Here is an 18,042-nt window from a genome sequence, read left to right on the forward strand (position 1 = left end):
GGTCTCTGTTGATTAAAACCCAATGAGTGCTGATTAAAACAGCAGCCACATGCGCCCTGGGCCTTTACAGAAGAAATAAGCTGGTGCTTGGACTGTACAGTTGAGCCCGCTGGGAAGAGGCACCTTCTCCAGGCTGAACACCAACAGAAAAGGAGTTGGGACATCTTTCTCATGGTCCCTGGCTGCGGGCATTTGGGAACATACATTGCCTCCGAGCCTCCGCCCATCCACCTGTGAAATGGGAGTGAGACAACTTCCCCGCCCAGCCTCCCAGGTGACAGGATGGTTACAGGGCAACTGTGGGGACTGGGAACTCCCACCCCTTCCCTGCCTCTCCCTGGCCAGGCTGGGAGCAGACGGTTGGCATTGGGGAGACACTGTGCTTTGGGATCCTCTAAGGGGGCCGTGACCTTGGCTCTGTCACTTGGGGAAAAAATGGGTTTGATGCCAAGCCCAGACTGGAGTAGGAAGTTTACACTATAATCTCTGGGTCTGGACGCGAACCACGATGCCCCATTCCACTACATGAAATGCCAGTGGTGGCTTTCGGGCTCCTGGAACTTGCATTTAAAAACACCTTTGAGGCCATCTTGCCCTGCCCTCACCCACATCCTCTATTCCATAGACTCTGACAACGGAGAAAGAGGTCATAGAGGGAGGATATAAAATAATTTAGGCACGTGCAAGAACTTGTAGCCTGCAGGCCCTATAAAATGGAAAGCACTTTTATTGTGGTTATTATCAGCCCTTTTAAATGCTCTTACCGTACACTCTAGAGCCGTGAGCATTTTAACGAAGAGGCCTTCCAAGGCTCAGAACCTTTATCGGAGGAGTGGACGATTACGCTTCTAGTCCTGGGGTCACCACTAAATGAGCCAGGTGGCCTGAGCTGGTCATCTACACTCTGGGCCATGGTTTCCTCCCCTGAATATGGGGGACTCGCCTCACATGTCATTGAAAAGGTAAAATCAAGGAACAGACTAGAAAGCCCTTTGGGGACTATGAAAACATGAGGCATCGTCTCCTAGACACTGCTAACATAATCTTCACACTGACAAAGGTTATGATAGAAGCTTCTATAATGACTCTCGGGGACAAAGGCTGTAGCACGATGAGCCCAAGTTAAGGCACGTGGCATTAAAGTGGACATAAGGTCTGGCTCAGTTCTTCCTGCCAGAGGGAGAGAAAACGTACCACAATGGCTGTGGCATGGCTACCCATAGTGGGGTTTTGAAAAAGGAAAGATGGCATTTGGGCCACTTTATGTAAAAGTTAAAGGTCAAGAGATGAGTTCCTTAAGGTTCCTCCCAGTCCTGGGGGTGCAAGACTCAGCATCTTACCAGAAGCTCCAGATTCGCTTTCAGGTCAGAAGAGGCTGTTCTTGCAGAAGGAAGCCGGCACAGAGGACTGCCCTGAGCTTCACATCAGCCCGACCTTGGCCTCTGACAGCGACGCCCTCGAGCACTTACCAGAAGGCTCTCCAGTTGGAGAAGCCAGCCCCTCGCAAGGGGAGGCTGACAGCGAGGCCCTCTGGGAAATTCTGGATCCCAATTCCAATGGCTAAATTCCTGAAAGACCAAAAAGACATATGAAGGCGGTCATCTGGAACCAAGTGCCACACAGACAGGAGCCCCCAGCCTCCCGTGTTAGGGATCCAGGTGAGAGCTCGGGCAGGTGGAGGGAAGCAAAAGGTTAGGGCACGGGTGTCGATGGAGAGGCAAGGAGAGGGAGGGGGGGCAACATGGATCCACCAACCCTTCACACTGTCCTTGGACCCTGGGGACGCTCCATTTTCATGATGCTACAGTCCAGCAGAGAACACGTTGGCTGGGTGTTAGGATGGTCCAAGTTCCACCCCTTAACCGTTCAACTTTGCACAAATCGTTTAACTTTCCACACCTCAGGTCCTCATATATAACATGGAAAGGTTTACATGGGTATCTACCCAGTAACCTAAAGCCTACCAAGTTCCTAGCACAGATGAGGAGCTGAGTACATTTTGATTTCCATTCCCTTATGGCATGGAGATTGATATGTCACATTTTACCAGACTATGACCCAGATATCCTGGGTCTGGGTTCAGCTTCCCTGTGGACACTCTGTGCGGGCCTGGGCCTCCCACCACACTTCTTTGGGTCCCCACAGTGCTCACCATGGTCCTCTCCCCTCCTGCCTCTGGAGGACACTGGGCTGTGCGAATTGGTCAGCTGGCCAGAGCCAAGCCTAGAGAACCTGCTTCATGCACAGACCAGGTATGGGAGTGCAAAGGGAGGGGCAACAGAACACGGCGCGCGCAAATGCAGTTTTTGACCCCAGGGAGAGAGGCATCAGTGAAGAACCCTCGTTACGCACAATGCAAACTACTGCAAGGAAACCGAATGTCCACTTTCAGAGAGAGCAAGAGCTCGATCAGGGTCGGTCTGAACGCACCGGGGAGGCAGCGTTGGAGTGCGTACCTTGGCTGGACAGGCCCACGGGGCAGCCCCTCTACAGAGGACCCACCTGATCACCAAAGTTGTCAAGGGTGTGAGAAGATGGTGCCACTTGGCAGGCCATGCTGTGCGTGTGGCCCGAAGGATTGTGGATGGACTAGACAGAAATGGGAAGCTCCACTGTCACTTGGTTTTCTGGTCCATTTGCTCACGTCTGACCCTCTTGCTGCTAACAGGAATCCACCCATCAGCTCTGGACAATGACAAGGGGCTACTCCACCCTGTCCTCCTGCCTGCTCACCTGCTGGGGACAGGGACACTTGTGCTGCCCTGGGTGGTCCCGTTAGGCCAGCTCTGGCCAGTTTCCTGTTCTATCCTTCAGCAGAAAGCACTGGGGACAATCCTCAGTGTCTAATGTTTAACCTTTTTTTTTTAAATTAATTTATTTTTTCAAATACATTTGTCTCTGCCTACCCCCGACCAAAATGTTTAACCTTTTTACTTCAGGCAGCCTGTGTTCTCTTTCATTCCCCGGCTCATGCACACACATTTCATAGGAGGCGCAGAACGCCCAGACGCATGGGAGGCTCTGGTGTCAATGTTTTCCTAAGAGTCTCCTTGACCTGGGGGATACTTAGGAAAAGACCGACCCTCCCAGGATCTTGGACTTATAAACCCATTGCTTGCATGTGGTACATTTAATGAACTCCCACCCTGTCCCTTCCTGACAGCTTTGTTTCCCCTCAACATCTACCCATCAGCTCACTGAAGAGACAGCATTGGAAAAATTACTATTAGTTCTTTAATAAAGAAATGTTCTGGTGCCTTACAGATAACAGGTCACTCGCTTAGGACAACTGTTCATAAAATGAAGTGGACAAGACAAGAAGACACACCCCCACCAGGCCCACAGCACGTCCGTAAGCGCCCCAGCTCCGTCGCTGTCTGCGGGCCTCTTCCGGGGGTTCACTCAGATTCCCGCTTATGTACTCTAAGGCAGCTCTCTCCTTTTACTTCTTGGAGAGGAATGGTTCAGACAAGCTGACTTCATCCCATGACCCACAAGGTGCCCTGCAGGGAAAGACTGCGAATATTTTGGGCTTTGAGGGCCACTGGGTCTCTGTTTCAACTTTCAAATCTGTCACTGTGGTGAAAGAGCAGCCAATATGTAAGCAAATGAGTGTAGCTGTGTTCCAATAACACTTTATTTATAAAACCAGGTGGTGGGCCAGATTAGGCCCGTAGGCTGTAGTTTGCTGATCCCTGCCCTAATATCTCAGTGGCTGGCTGCAGGAAGATCTGACCAGGTGGGACCAAAGACCCAATGAGGGTCTTCCAATTAATAAGGTCAAGGTGTCTGACCAGACCTCAAGGCTCTTGTCAGGCGTGGCAACTGCACTCTGCGGCTGGCTTGCTGTCTACTGCCGTCACCTGCCCTCATGCTCACAGGCAAGAGCAGGACTTATCCCCAGACTGACCATGGAGAGTTGCCAGCCCAATGTCACCAGCAAGTCAAGGTGGGGCTCCCCGTACAAAGTCCTCACCGTGACGCGGCACTGACAGCAGCCATCCGCCAGGCGGGCTGTGGAAGCCTCCTCCCATCCTGTCCAGGAGCCTCCGTCCTGATAAGCAGCACAGAAACTCCTTTCTTCTACCCCTGGCATGCCAAGTTACGCCTGCCTTGCCCCAGCTCTGGCATGGGGCTTCCAGGACAACCAGGCGCCCCACCCTTGGGATCCCGCCAGACCGCCTCAGGGTGCCACCTTGCTGGGTGATCACGGAACCTCTCCTAAGGCTCCATCACCCCGCAGCAAGGGCTTGACCACAGCTTCTCTGTCCTTTCCACCTTCATATATATCCCTTCACTTTGCTTTCCTCCACACACACACACACACACACACACACACACACACACACACACACACTGGCCCACCATGGTCCCTTGCTCTGCTCTGTGCCATGCCCCTGTGAGGGGTGACCCAATGGAAGGGCTCAGTGTCCTGCATGCCCTCTGGTCCACTTCCCACTGACATCAGCACCGGACCATGACTGGAACCCAGACCTCTCAGCCCCGTCTCCTCACTCCAGTCACCAGGGACCTACAGCGTCATCCAAGGGGTTGAGGTTGAGGCTGGTGGCTGCACCCATCTCTGACTCAGGAGCCCTTTCCCTGCCATCCTGTCGCCCAGCTGACAAGCATGTCAGGGCGGCCCCGCGGCCATTCGTGAGTGTGTCAGGCAGCCTGCAGACTGGGTACTTTCTGGGCACGAAAACTGATTGGGGGAGGCCTGGAGGGAATCTTTGAAAACAGAGCAGGGGCAGCAAAGCGGAGGGTCGCTGGGGAGACAGGATGTATCAACAGCAGAGATGGGGATAACGGCCGCCGTGTGTCCGCGGTGGGGCAGGGAGCAGAGGGGCAGCAGCAGCAGCCCAGGTTGGCAGGGCTGGTCCCACGGCACTGGGAGCTTGAAGCTAACTTAGGAGCAGTGGCGACCTAGAGTGGGAGCAGGGATGGGACACAGTGACGCGCTCGTGCCCTCCCACGGCCTTGCTTTGCTATCCCGGTGGCCTCCAGGCCAGTGGCGCTCCCCGCTGGCGGCTGGCCTGACGCAGCAGGGCTGGGCGGGCCACACCCTTCTCTAACTTGGGGAAGGACAAACCCAGATGAGAGGCTATGAAGATTCAGAGCAGGACTCCGGAGCAAGCGGGCAGCCCTGCCCCCTGCCCCTCGGGGGACAGCTAGGCCGCCAACTTCTGTCTTGCTCTTCCCTGCCCAAGCACCAAACACCATTACCAGTCTGGACCACAGCTGGACCACAGCAAATTAGTGGCCAGGGGAGGAAGGGGGAATGAAGGGCTCTTTGAAGACAAAAACCACAGGCTGGTCCCCCTGACAGCATCCCTGCCTTTCAGCGGGGTCAAGCCAAGCCCCATGGTGACCTGTCACCCAGGCCTGACTGGGAGTCACAAGGGAGGCGACGCCATGAAAAGGGCCAGGAAAGGCCACCATGGGGGAGGAGAGAAGGACAGTGGGGGAGGGGATTACAGGGCAGGGTGTCACTGCAGGGGTGTCATTGCAGGGCTGTGGGGCAGGTGGCTCCCGGGCGCTGGCCTGCACCTGCAGGGACAAGAGCAGCCTCCCCCGGGGCAGGGAGCCCAGGGACCTGCGGGACGGGTGGCTCTGGGGAGGAGCTGGGTTTGGCTCAGAGCGGTCGGACTCCTCTTTTCTTTCCCTTAGGGATCTGAATTTGCTAGGAAGGGCGACCAGGGCAGTGTTGCGGCAGGTGGGGCTGTTTTTAAGTTCACACGGCGAGAGAATGGCAGGAAGGAAGGTGACCGATGTCCCTCTGCCTCTTTGACTTGGGGAGGAGCGGAGCAGCAATGGTTTGTCTCACCTCGCGCTCTCTCTCTTTAGCAGTTAAGCAAGTATGTTAAGGGGTCAGTTTTGTGATGCTGACTGAAGTGCCCAACTGCCCAGGAGTGCCTGGGACAGAGAGGTTTCCTGAGACACTGGACACTCAGTGCTGAAACCCAGCATGTCCCAGGCCGGCTGGATGACTTGGTCATCCTTTCTAGCACCCAGAAACCTGCTCGCTGGCAGACACAAGCCTGGCTCAGGATTTTAATTTGCCACAGAGGGTGCTCACACCATCTGGCAGCTGAGCAGCTGCTTTTTAAGAAGGCCCCATCCAATACTTCCGAAGGTTCAGCACAAGTTATAACCACTCCTGGACCTGTCAGATGTAGCTCACTCCAGCCCCCACCAGCCCCACGGGTGCGAGGTCTGTCCAAGCGGCCTCCTTGTCTCCCGCCCCGCCCTGAGCTGGCCAGGCCGGGGCAGAGGCGGCAGCCTCCCTGCAGTGACAGCAGCAGACCCTTGGCACTCTATCTGGGGCAGGAACATGAAGGGGCATTTCAGGCTGCTGAGGGCGAGGAAGCAGCAGGAAGCCCCCAGGGGCGGGTGAGTCTGGGAGGGAGCGGGGAACACACTGGGCTCCATCACAAATACTGAACCCCAGAAGATACAGGGGTTCATGCCCATGGGAACTTCCAGGCCCATGACAGGCAGCAGGGAGTGCAGGCAGGGAAAAGGGTGGCCGTTCTCTAATCTGGATGCCAAGGCAGAAGCAACGAGCCTGGGGCTGCTTTTCCCATTGCCTCTCAGGTGCAGAGCTGGCCCTCCAGGCTGCCAGGTAGGAATCCTAAGAGGTGGACGCCAGGAAGAAAGGTCAGCAGATGCCCCTGTTTTTTCTTGGAGGCCTGGAGGCGGCCAGCGGCCTCATTTCATTTCTCAGGGGCTGGCAGGAGAGGAGGGGCTGCTTCTTATCTCCTGCATCCTGCCCGGCTTGGCCCCCAGAGCTCAGCCAGAGAATACTCACTGGAGCCTCAGTGCAGGTCCCTTGTTCAACACCTTCATGGTTAAGGCAGAAAACAAAGGAGCAGAGAAGTTCACTGTCTTTGGAGACAGATGTGACACATAGTGGGTGAGCCAGACAGGCCTGGGTGTGCCATTGTGACCCACTACAACCTACAAGAAACTCGGACTTCACTTTGTCTATAAAAAGGGTATAAAATGTCCCCCATTTTCAAGGTTCTTTGGCAGATGAGAACAATCGCAGTGAAGCGCTGATCATAGAGCACGGCCCAGAGCAGGGGCTCCTTAAACAGTAGCTCCTGTTAAAATTGCCCGAGCTTCCTGAAGGGGGCAGTGCTGAGACCAGCTAAGGGGCCTCCCCACAGGCCTGTGACCTTCCCAACCTTACATGTATTTCTTCTCCAATTCATACTCCTCAGCCTTCTCGATTCTGTGGCTCCCAGGTCAGGACCAAGGCCAGAAGAGTCGCCGATGGCCAGCTAGGAGCCCTTCCAGAAGTGACTCCCGAATCCACCACGGAGCCCTGCTGTGTGCAAGAGCTCACGCCACACATGAAGGTGCTGGGAAGGGCCCCAGTCTTGGAGGAATTGACAGTCTAACCGAGGGCAAAAAGACCTACGCACGAATAAGGCCAGGACAGCACATGTCTGGCAAAAGGCCACAAGAACTGCACAAAGAAAGCACGGGGAGAAGGATGCCGGCAGAGAAAGAGGATCCAAGAAAGAAACTGACACTCAGGGTGGACCGTGAAGAATGGGCATCACTTTAATCACTAGAGATAGACTGGGGGGCAGGCAGGGGGATGCATTTCCTACAGAAAGAAGGAACGGCGTGAGCAAAGGTGTGTGATGGTAGGCAGGACGATCTAGGCCTTCCTTTCTCTCTCCCTCCCCAATTTAAGGCCAACACACAAACACACCAAGAAAAAAAAAAAAAGCACTGGAATCAAAGCCCATCTCTCCTGGAAATCCATCTTCTGAGAGTCCTTCCCAAGGACAGCCGAGTCGGCTGGCTTTTAAGGGAGAATCTGAGCAGTCCATGCCCCAGCCCCACCCCGGGGGGGTCTTCCCAAAGGCAAGCGTGGGGTTCCATCCCAGCCAGGGGTAGCTACCCCAGGTTTTGAGGCAGGCCCCTGTGCTGAAAGACATGCTCAGAGAGGCTCCCTTCAAATCCACTAGTTAGCCATCTCCACGCAACCCTCTTACTGAGTGCGCCTTAGGCCTTGAGCCGGGGAAGACTCTGGTGGGTCAGCAGCAGCACAAGCCGATGCCCAGAGCAGCAGAGAGCCCCACAGAACCCACTGCAACCACCTGCGGCCGAAACCAGCTCCCCGTCCATCGCCATGCCCATCAGAGGGAGCCCGGTCCTCTGGCTGTAGGGTAAAGGTGACGATAACCATCGCTGCCATTCCTTGAGGGTTGCTACGTGTCAGGCACGATTGTGAGCATTTTACGTGGGGCAGCAAGCTTAGCCCTCTCCAGCATCTTCTAAGTGTTTCCTACCTTTAATTATCCCTATTTTACAGACGGGTAAAGGGATGTACAAGGATGTTAAGTGAGTTGTCCCGAGGTTACCCAGCTACAAAGTGACAGTAGGGACTCTACTACCACCCTGCACACTTCGGGGGCTCTGGGCCTCACAAGGAGAAATCACACCGCCATAGAGAGATGGACATCTGGGCTCAACTCCCCAGCAGAGGAGTGGGCACTGTCTTATGCTGGAGAGCAGGCCGGAGGGGGGAGATGTTAACTAGAGATCTCAGGGTTAAGAGGGTTGGAACACCTCACCTACAGCAGCAGTTCTCAACCTTGCCACTACTGGCATTTTGGGCTTGGTCATTCTTTGTTGTGGGGACTGCCCAGTGCATGGCAGGATCTTTAGCAGCACCCTCGCCTCTACACAAAAGGAAAGCTGGTAGCTTCCTTTCCCTTTGAGGCAACCCAAAATGTCTCCAGGCATTGCAAAATACCTCCTGGGGGCCAAGTCGCCCCTGGTCAAGAACCACTTACCTAGACCAAGCAACAGTTTAGGTGACTTTGCTTCCTCAGCAAGTATCCAAACAGCGGCAATTTCCCAAACCAAGCAAGGAAAACATCTGATCTCATGCATCTTACTGCGACTCAGTAGAGTTGGGTCACCTAGGGAGCTTAGCTGTGGCAAGACCAATTCCTGGGAGTCAAGGTAAACACAACACTTGAGAACCACCAGGCCTCTGCTCCCTCATTCTGAAGGCAGTGGCTTTGGAACCTCAGGGCTGTGAATTCCAAGGGTACGATCCACGCAGCAGTCTGCAAATCGCACCCTTGGGGTTGTGCAATGGGATATTCTTGCTCGAACCCCAGCCACTGGTGGTTGGTCACTGGAGGGTTTCATTCTGGAGTTCGGGGTGAGGAGTCCTAGGGGAGGGGGCGCAGAGTATCAGGGATTTCTCTGAGAACTGGCAGGTGAGCATCCATATACCACACAACCCTGCTCTCCAGGCCGGGTCCTCTGCCGGCTGATCATGAAAGGAGAACAGCGTATCCCTGACAAGCCTGCTTCACCTTGCTTTCAGATCCTCCCCTGTGTGAAGAGCGTGTGCGTTCTTGCGTGGCAGGCCCTTACAGACTGTTTTGATTGTTATCGTCCTGCCATGAAAGGCCTGATTGTTTGGGCTTGGCGATGACATCACTGGCTTCCCACTCAGGCTGCCAGTTGAAGTGTTTGATGAGCCTGCAGGTGGGAAGGGGCTGGATGTTCCCTGAAGGGCTGTGGGCCCTACCCGCTCAGTGGTACTGGCTTAGCACGCAAGGGATCCTCCCCCACCCCCTTCCTCTGGTTCAGGGAGGCTTATTATCACAGGCTGGAAAGAAGTGATGACCCATCCCTTCCCTTCCAGTCAGCCACCCTCCTAGGAATGGGCGGGGCAGAGCCCAGGAAGTGAGGCCACAAGGTAGGGTGGTGTCTGAAGGTGATTCAGGCCACCAGAGAGCACCTCCTCTCACTGAAAGGCAGGGAAGCCTCCCAGGCGTGTCTGGGACCTCTAACTGCCTGAGGGCTGTCCTGCAGAACCTCTGCCAGCGAAGTCCCCCAGTACAGCCCAGGAATGCGGCTGCCTGGGTAACCGCAAAGGCACCTGGGGTTATCTACCCAAGAGCAACGTGCTTCCCGAGTTATAAACAGATGCATACTGGGAGATTCACAGGAACTCTACCAATGAAAGTCCAAAAGCGGAAACTAAGCAAATGCTCATCAACAGATGACTGAATAAATTGTGTTCCATTCACGCAACGGAATATTGTGTGGAGCAAAGAGAATGAAAGAGGTATCCCTGGGACATAATTCTGAGCGGAACAGACACAAAAGAGTCAAAGTTGTGTGATTTTACTTAGGTCAAATTCTAAGTAGGCAGAGCCAAGCTATACCTTCTTGTCCACTAATTGAGGTGAGCGTCAATGGTCAATGGCAACAATTTGCTGGTTGATTCTCCTTAAGGTATTTGGCATTTTAAAACAATGCCTCTGAGCAGACGATAAGGAATCTCTAAAGGTTAGAATTCAGGGTCTACCTGGGTGAAAGTCACCATTTAGGGGGAAAGAATAACTTTCCCATATCTTTTAATAAAAGATGTTGCATTGCTGCTGAATGCCTGTGCAGAGAAGAACACGGATTGTAAGTGCTGGGCTTGATGAATTTTCAGAAACTTGATGGATTTCACAAAACCCACACCCAGATTAAGAAAGGGAACATTACCGGCACTCCCAGAGCCTCCCAGCCCCAGGCTTCCCGCTCACTACTGCCCTGCAGAGTTCCCTTGCCCCCCCGCCCCCGCCCTAGGAAATCATTACCCTCACTTCTCGCGGCATAGAGCAGCCATGCCTGCTCTCGGACTTTATTACACAGCTAGTTTAGGTGGCCATGTAATACACCCATAAAGGATCATGTGAGGGTTTGGAGTGAAGAGGGCTTTGCATTCTCATCGCCTGCAAAACTTGGCCTGTGGGTAGCTTGTTCAACCACAAGTTTGGAGTTCTATATAGAGGACGTCCTCAGGATTCCTAAGTTTATCTTCCCTGACATCTCCTTTCACCCGTTTCTTATATGTTGAACGCTGTGGTCAGTGTACCTACAGGATCAATGTTTTAGGGGAGGAGTTGCAACAAAAACATTTAGTTCTCCAGCACGCAAAAATACCACTGCAAACCACTAAAAAAAATTCGCAGTACCTTGGCACTTTCTTTTAAAGAACATTAAGTGCCTTCATAAACACTTATTATTCCCTTCACTTAGGCATAGCTCATTTTCCATTTTGTAGGCGTAGTCACCAAGGCCTACAAAGGGTTAGTGCAAACCTAAAAACGCAGCCTGGGCCCCCGCAACGAGGGGACTGGTGCTGCACTCCAAGCCCGGTCCTGTGCCCCAGCTCTTCCCCTGAAACCACAGAAGGCAGGGGCCAAAGGGAGCCAGCAACGGCTTCGGGAAGGGAGACTGTAAACTGCGGTGGCACTCTTGGCTACTCTGTCTATCACACCTCGCTCAACCTGACAGGGAATCCTGTGGGTCTCTCCTCCAAATCTGTCCAGAATCCAGGCCCTTCCCCCCTCCTCCCCACCTCCTGCCTGGTTTACTGCCACGGTCTCCTCACTGGCCTCCTGGCTTCTCTCCTGCCCCTGCGGTCTGTGCTCAGCCCATCTGCCGGGCCTGCTCTGCGGCCTTCCCCTGGCCTTCTGCGACCTAGGTGTCCTGTCCCCCCCATTCTCTCTCTGCCCTCTTCTTCTGCACATGTTCTTCTACAGATGTGACTGGTTACTCCCATCTTAGGGAGCTTCCTACTGGAACATTCCTTCTCAGATATCTGTGGCTCACTTCTTTACCCCTCTCAAGGCTAGCTCAATGGCTTTTCCAAGGCTAGGTACCAGACATTGAGACTTTTAGCTCCCTCTCCCTCAGCAATTAGCTCCGGGGGAAGCCAGCTGCCATGAAGGACCCTGAGCAGGGACCCTCTGCAAAACTGCTCTTGAGTTCCTATCCCACAAAAAATGTTTACTGGTTTAAGCCACCAAACTTTGCGCTACTTTGTTACACAATAGGCGACTAAGATAGTTACCTTCTCAATGACCTCTGCCCTTATTCACGCATCTAAAACTGTAAGCCATCGCAGGGTCCCCATTCCCCCTCAACCCCAGCCTAGTCTCCCTCTCTTCCTCTACCTCCTCCTCCTCCTCTTCATTTTTTAATAGTAATTCTTACCTGCCAACCTGCTATGTAATGTACCCATTTTTAAATATTTATTGTTCATTCTTTCCCCCCACATCCGGCATCAGAACAAGCTAGGAGTCTTTGTTCACCAATGCGGCCCCAGGACCTAGAAGAGCGCCAGGTGTACACGGCGCTGAAAGAGACGTGCGTACAGATCTGGGCCCATGAAGTCTAGCAAGTTTGATGTCTGCTCTGCTCCCAGCTGCCGGTGATCAATCAACGGCAAGCACGTCACACCCCACTGGGCCTCAGTGTCTTCGGCTGCAGAATAAGGAGGTTAAATAAGCTCTTTTTCCAGACCCTAAGCTTTGTGATTCCTACACAACGAGGGCATTGTGGGCTCTCCAGATTCCCAGGGCAGCAGAGACAGGCCCCTGCCTTTGCCAAAGCTCATTTTCCTGTCCGTGAACATCTGGAAAGCCAAAAAACAAAACCATCACATTGTGCACATCTGGACAGCATAAACCAATCGCTCCAAGAGGAAACTCCAAAACGGCTGCTCAGCGAAAAACGCAGGGCAGGCCAAATGAAAGGGGTTGAAAGGCTCCTTTCTTTTCCACCCGCAAAACAATCTTCTGGGCACGATCTGAGAGGCGGAATGCTCTGCCGCTGAATAACATACGCTCTCAATAGCTTCGACTGCGGTCTCTGTCACATTGCTCTCTCTGCCTGGCTCCTGGCCAATGCAAAACTCACAGAACAGGGATTTTTCCCCCCACTCCCTTGTTTAGACCAAACTATACCTTCAGTTATCCTTGGGGCATGTGGACTGAGTTCAAAGCTGAACACCACCTGCTCCTCCTCCTCCTCCTCCAGGGAGAGTAATTGAACTGCACGCCTAATGCAAACTGAGCAGGGAGCTTTGAGCTCTGGTGAGAAATCGGGGCTAATTGCACACAGTCAGAACGTGTCCCCTTCCTTCTGTGGCAGGGAGAGCACTGCCAGCCAATATGCAGCCTGTTTGACAACCAGCCTGGGCTCCCAGGACAAAGAGGAATGATATTCCTTTGCACATGAAATGAGATCCAGGGGCTCAGAGTGTCCTGCTATCTTTTTGGCTAGCAAACACAGGCAGTGCAAGGACGGGGAGAGCATGCAGGAAAATGTGGGGTTCTACAGGAAATGTGGGGTTCTACCCACTTGCAAGCCTCTAAAGAAAGGTGGGGGTTGGACGAATGAATGGTTCCTGTGCTTTGAAACTCCAAGGAGAACATTCCTGTGCCCTGGGTGTCATGATAATGAAGCAACTTTAGGGACTAATCCACCCACAAGTAACTGCTGAGCTCCTGTTCTCGCTCAGACAAAGAACAGAGCTGGACACCCCAGAGGGGAAGTAACCTGCAGGGAAGGGCAAGAGCTATTGGAACAGAAGGGAGCAGGCCTGCCAGACCTTGGGGTTCTTGAAGGTTTCGTGAGGGAAGCTGGTCAGGCATGGGGGTGAAGACCATGGGGCAACAGCCACACTGTGCAGAGCCCTGTGGCTTGAAGCAGCAGGAGGTCGGGTCACGGCTGGAGCAGGGTGAGCAGGGACAGTGCCCTGATGGGAGGCGACCTTAGAGGATGGGTAAGAATTTATTTTAAAGTTGAGGTAAAATTCACATAACAAAATTCACATAAAATTGAGGTTAAAATTCACCATTTTAACCATGTTCACGTGTACAATTCAATGGCGTCTAGTATGTTTACAATATTGCACAACCATCACCACTATCTAGTTTCAGAATATTCCATCCCCCGAAAGGGAAACTGCATACCCACTAAGCAGTCACTCTCCGTTTACCCACTACCACCCCCCTCGCCCGCCAGCCCCTGCGAACCACTGATCTGTTTTCTTTCTCCATGGATGTGCCAACCCTAGGCACAGCGTTATAAATGGAATCCTACAACATGTGGTCTTTTGTGTGTAACTTTTCACTGAGCAGTGTTTTCCAGGTTCATCCACACTGTGTTGTGCATCTGTATTTCATTCCTTTTATGGCCGAATCAATCTTTCCTGTATGGGCAGATCGCATTTTGCTCACCCGTTCATCCACGGATGGACACACGCATGGCTTCTACCTCTTGGCCACGGTGAACAGTGCTGCTATGAGCACCAGGGCACAGGTTTCTGATATTTGGCGTGTACAACAGGAGTGGGGTCGCCGGGGCACATGTTAAGGATTTGGTGCTTGCCTTAGGAGCAGGTACAGGCCACCTGAGCACGAGCCACAGGATTAGAATTGTGTTTGCAAGCATTCGCGGGGCTGGCATGAGGAAGGGTTGGAGGGAGGCGTGAGTGGCCCGTGGTGAGCATTAGTCCACGTGGGAGAGACCAGATGAGGGTATCAGGGCAAGAAGAGAAGTGACAGATTCCATCCTCCTCACCGCTTCTGCCTCTATTCCTCCCCCAATCTCAGCTGTGGACATCTGGCCACTGGTGAGAAACAAGCATGTTCCCCACTGACATTTCCCTGAAAGGACCAATAAGTGATCAGCAGAGCCCAGGGCAGGCGAGAGAGGCATGCCATGCTGATTCTGAACTTCTCCCCGGCTGCCCTATGAGACACTCACTGGCCCCCCAAAACTTCCACCGCCTTTTAGCTAAGAGCCCTCAGGATGCTCCAGGGAACTGTTTGCTGTAACCTGTCTGTGCAGCTCAGCTCTCTGCCTCCAGTCCTGAGGTGATTTCCACCCTAAGGGAAGCTGTTTATTCAAATGGAGCCTCAGCTATCTTCCTATCAGCCCTGTTATTTACACGCCTGCCTGACTGATGAGTCAATCTCAAGCACAGGGTAAAAGTGCAAATCTGAATAACCCAAGACACCTACAGCATTACCTTGAGGCACCCATTTTTTTTTTTTTAAAGAAAATACAAAAATGTCAGCAACAACACAACAACACAGAACCGGTCCACCCCCTCATCACTCTGCGGGAACCAACGTGGACAGGAGGAACTCTTGCCTAGTCTCCACAAGAGCTTTTGCCTGCTTACTCCGCACTGACGGCAGTCGGGGAAGGTGTGGGCACGCAACCCGCAGGCTGAAAACCTACCATGTGCCCAAATTATCAGTGGCTTCACAAGAAGGCTGTGCCTCCTGCAGAATCCTCTGGGTGCCCCCTACATTCTAATTCAGCACAAGCCACTGTTGGCAAGAGACCCACTTTGACTCTTCAGGGAGCACATCCTCAGTATGTCCCAGCTGGCAGGAAGGAACAAAGGATGGGCATACAAATGGATAAAATTGACACTCCCATGGAAGGAAGAAGTAAGATATTCAACGTCATGATTGCTTCCGGCTTGCTGCTACCATTGGAAAAGTAAGGACAGAGTTTTCACTAATAGATTTCACACCCAGCCACTTGGCCTATTGAGAGGCAAAGGGTTGATCTGGTAGAAATCCCATTCAGGCAAACACATTGCCAAGAAACCGAAGAGTTGCTCAGAGTCAGACAAGCTATTAGAGGTCAAGTTCCCCAAGAGGGCCCAGAAAATCTGCGACTCCATCACTAACATTTTCTTAGAGAAGACTGAGTTCTGACAGCATGGGCTCTTCCCAGGCTAAAAGTGGGGGACCCTGCTGCCTGACCCTTTTCATGCTGCACATCTGACTGCTGCTGGTGGAAGGGCCCTTTCTGTCCCAAGGGTAGTGCCATCCAAGAGCTTAGATGATTTCACAATCAAAGTTTCAAGGGTAAATATTTGCAGTGACTCATAAGGAGGTTTTTCTGCTCTTATTCTGGCCCCCAAGAAGCCACAGGGTTATTTCCCTGGGCCTGTTAACAGCTCAAGATTATCCACAGGCCACATTCAAAGGGTTTGTCAGGATCCCTGGATAGCCCATGAGTCAGAGGCTGGATTCCTTGACCCACTCTGCCCCCTGGGAAGCAGCTGAACCTACCATGCCAGAGGTCAGCAGGATGTCTGCGGCACCACATCCCGGTCAAGTCAATGGTGTGAGTGTCCGGCTTGTGGCCTGGAGGCCCTGCCCAGGCTCATGGGACAGGCAGACAGTTTACAAGCACTGTAATACATCATAAAAGCGAGCAGCAAATGCAAAGGAGCCAACTGCCAGGACAGAAGACCTTTCTCTCTGACCAGAGAGGCCGACAGAGCCCCAGGTGGGACAGGCCTGCACAGCCAGTCCTGACAACAATGGTCAAGGGTAACCCCCAGGACTTTCCTTCAGACCCGACCAAGCTACTGTAAGCCTGGGCTGCTGCAGCCTCCATCTCCGGTGGCTTGAATTTGTCAGCATGTCTGCGGCACAGGATCTTGTCCCAGGCCACCTAGGAGTTCTGATGTTGCATTAAGCTCAAAGGACATCATGGCCACCGCCCTGTGATTTCTGATTCCAGTGGGCCGGATTCAGGATGGGTCAAACGAGGAAGAGAAATGGTGCTGAGCAGGAAAAGGATCTTTTATTAAACTCAGCTGAGTATTCACTGAGTTGAAAAGAATTTCCTCAGCACTTCCTGGGTGCCACAGCCCAAGCTCTCCCAAAGAAGGAGCACAGTATAAAAGGCAAGTAAAGAAGCAAGCAAGCACTTCCACCCAAGGGAGCTGTGATTGATGCGGGGGAAGGGCATGACCTTGGAGGTCTGACAGGGAGTTTCAGGGGAGGACCTAACTTAGAAAGGGTGGTTAGAGACGGACTCTCTAAAAAGGTCAAACGGAAACAGATCTGAAGATTGAAAACGGGCAGGAGGAGTTTCGAGAGTGAGTACTAGAGAAAAGGAACATTCCGTGCTGGGGGGAAGCTGGAATGAAGGCCTCTAGGTAGACAAGGTTTTCGTGTGTTCAAGAAATTCAAAAAAGTCCATGTGTGGCTGAAGGCTATGGAGTGAAGGGGTGGGAGAACTTGAACTTTATCCCAAGAGAATTAATCTCAGGAATATGGCTAAGTTAGTTTACATGATGGGTCTGAACCAGATCCCTCATGCTTTTTAGTGGCTTCCCTCATAACACACTTGCAGATGGGAGGCAGTCAGCGAGGATCAGGTAACGATTAAGGACCACAGGGAACTTTCTGGCTTCCAAACAGCCCTATTTCCACCCTCTGCATCAGCTCGACCCACGTCGGACCTCTCGACCCCACCTGCAGGCTCTGTTCTCATCCCCAGGACCAACCCTGGGTTAACACAAGATACGCATAGGAGTTTCTCGTCTAATAATGTGACACTCAACATCCCCTCTTTGCTGTCCTGCAAACAGGGTGCCTTTTTCCTAAGCTCAAGTGAGTCCCTGCCACCCAGCTCCGTCGCTGGCATGCTTCCTGCCTGACACTGAGTTTTTCTAGGACTGGAGCCTCGTCTTTCTGGCGCTTTGTTGCCTGCCTCTGCTCCGAGAGCCCAAGTCCTGCCAGGACCGTTGTCCAGTGTCTTGAGTCCTGCTATGGGATGACAAAACTCCCTAAAGCCCCCACAGCTGCCTGCGATGTGTCTGCACTTTCGAGTAGTGCCGGGTGCCAGATCCCGCCACCATCTCGCTCCACCTGTCTCCGGGACCCCATGCTCTGCGTTACTCTGAGCTGGTTCTTCCCTCCAGACCCCTGACCTGCCAGGCTGGTGGCGCTCCCTCCTGGCACGCGCTCCCTTCTGTCCAGTGAGGAGGTTGAGTCCCAGGGCCAGACCTCTGCCCATCTCTGCTCCAACTGCTGTTGTCAATGCCCAGATATGGCCCAAGATATAACTGCCCAGGGTGTGCACCTGAGACACTAGCCTTACGGTGCCCCACAGGAGGGATTCAGGCAAGCGTTCCAGTTTCTAAGGGGAGAGTGAAAGCAGATACCCCCACCCTCCCGAATGGGCTTCATCTGCAGTACAGGAGGTTTAAATTTGAGTGCCATCAAATCCAAGGCATCATGGGACCACCGCACATCACTGGGTCCACCCCTCTGCTGCTCGCCATTAAAGGAAGAGAGTGCTGCGCCACCTGGCAAAGCATCCACCCTAGCCAAGCACGCCTTGCGAAAGGAATCAGCAGACTCACAGGAGGCTTCCAGAACAGCTCCTTTCCAA

General features: G+C 53.1%; 1 protein-coding gene across 3 annotated transcripts in view; it reads right to left on the reverse strand.

Annotated features, from left to right (window-relative positions):
* SLC39A11 (solute carrier family 39 member 11) overlaps window positions 1-18,042 on the reverse strand; it is a 250,970-nt gene that overhangs the window by 3,267 nt on the left and 229,661 nt on the right. For all 3 annotated transcript variants that reach the window (XM_054573113.1, XM_054573111.1, XM_054573110.1), the window contains one exon: window positions 1,470-1,568. In XM_054573113.1, coding sequence (XP_054429088.1) covers window positions 1,470-1,568 — 99 coding nt within the window. The remainder of the gene's footprint in view (window positions 1-1,469; window positions 1,569-18,042) is intronic.

This window comes from Pteronotus mesoamericanus, unplaced genomic scaffold (assembly GCF_021234165.1).
Source record: "Pteronotus mesoamericanus isolate MK-2021 breed Mesoamerican mustached bat unplaced genomic scaffold, CSHL_Meso_final contig_246, whole genome shotgun sequence".
NCBI classification, from domain to species: Eukaryota; Metazoa; Chordata; class Mammalia; order Chiroptera; family Mormoopidae; genus Pteronotus; species Pteronotus mesoamericanus.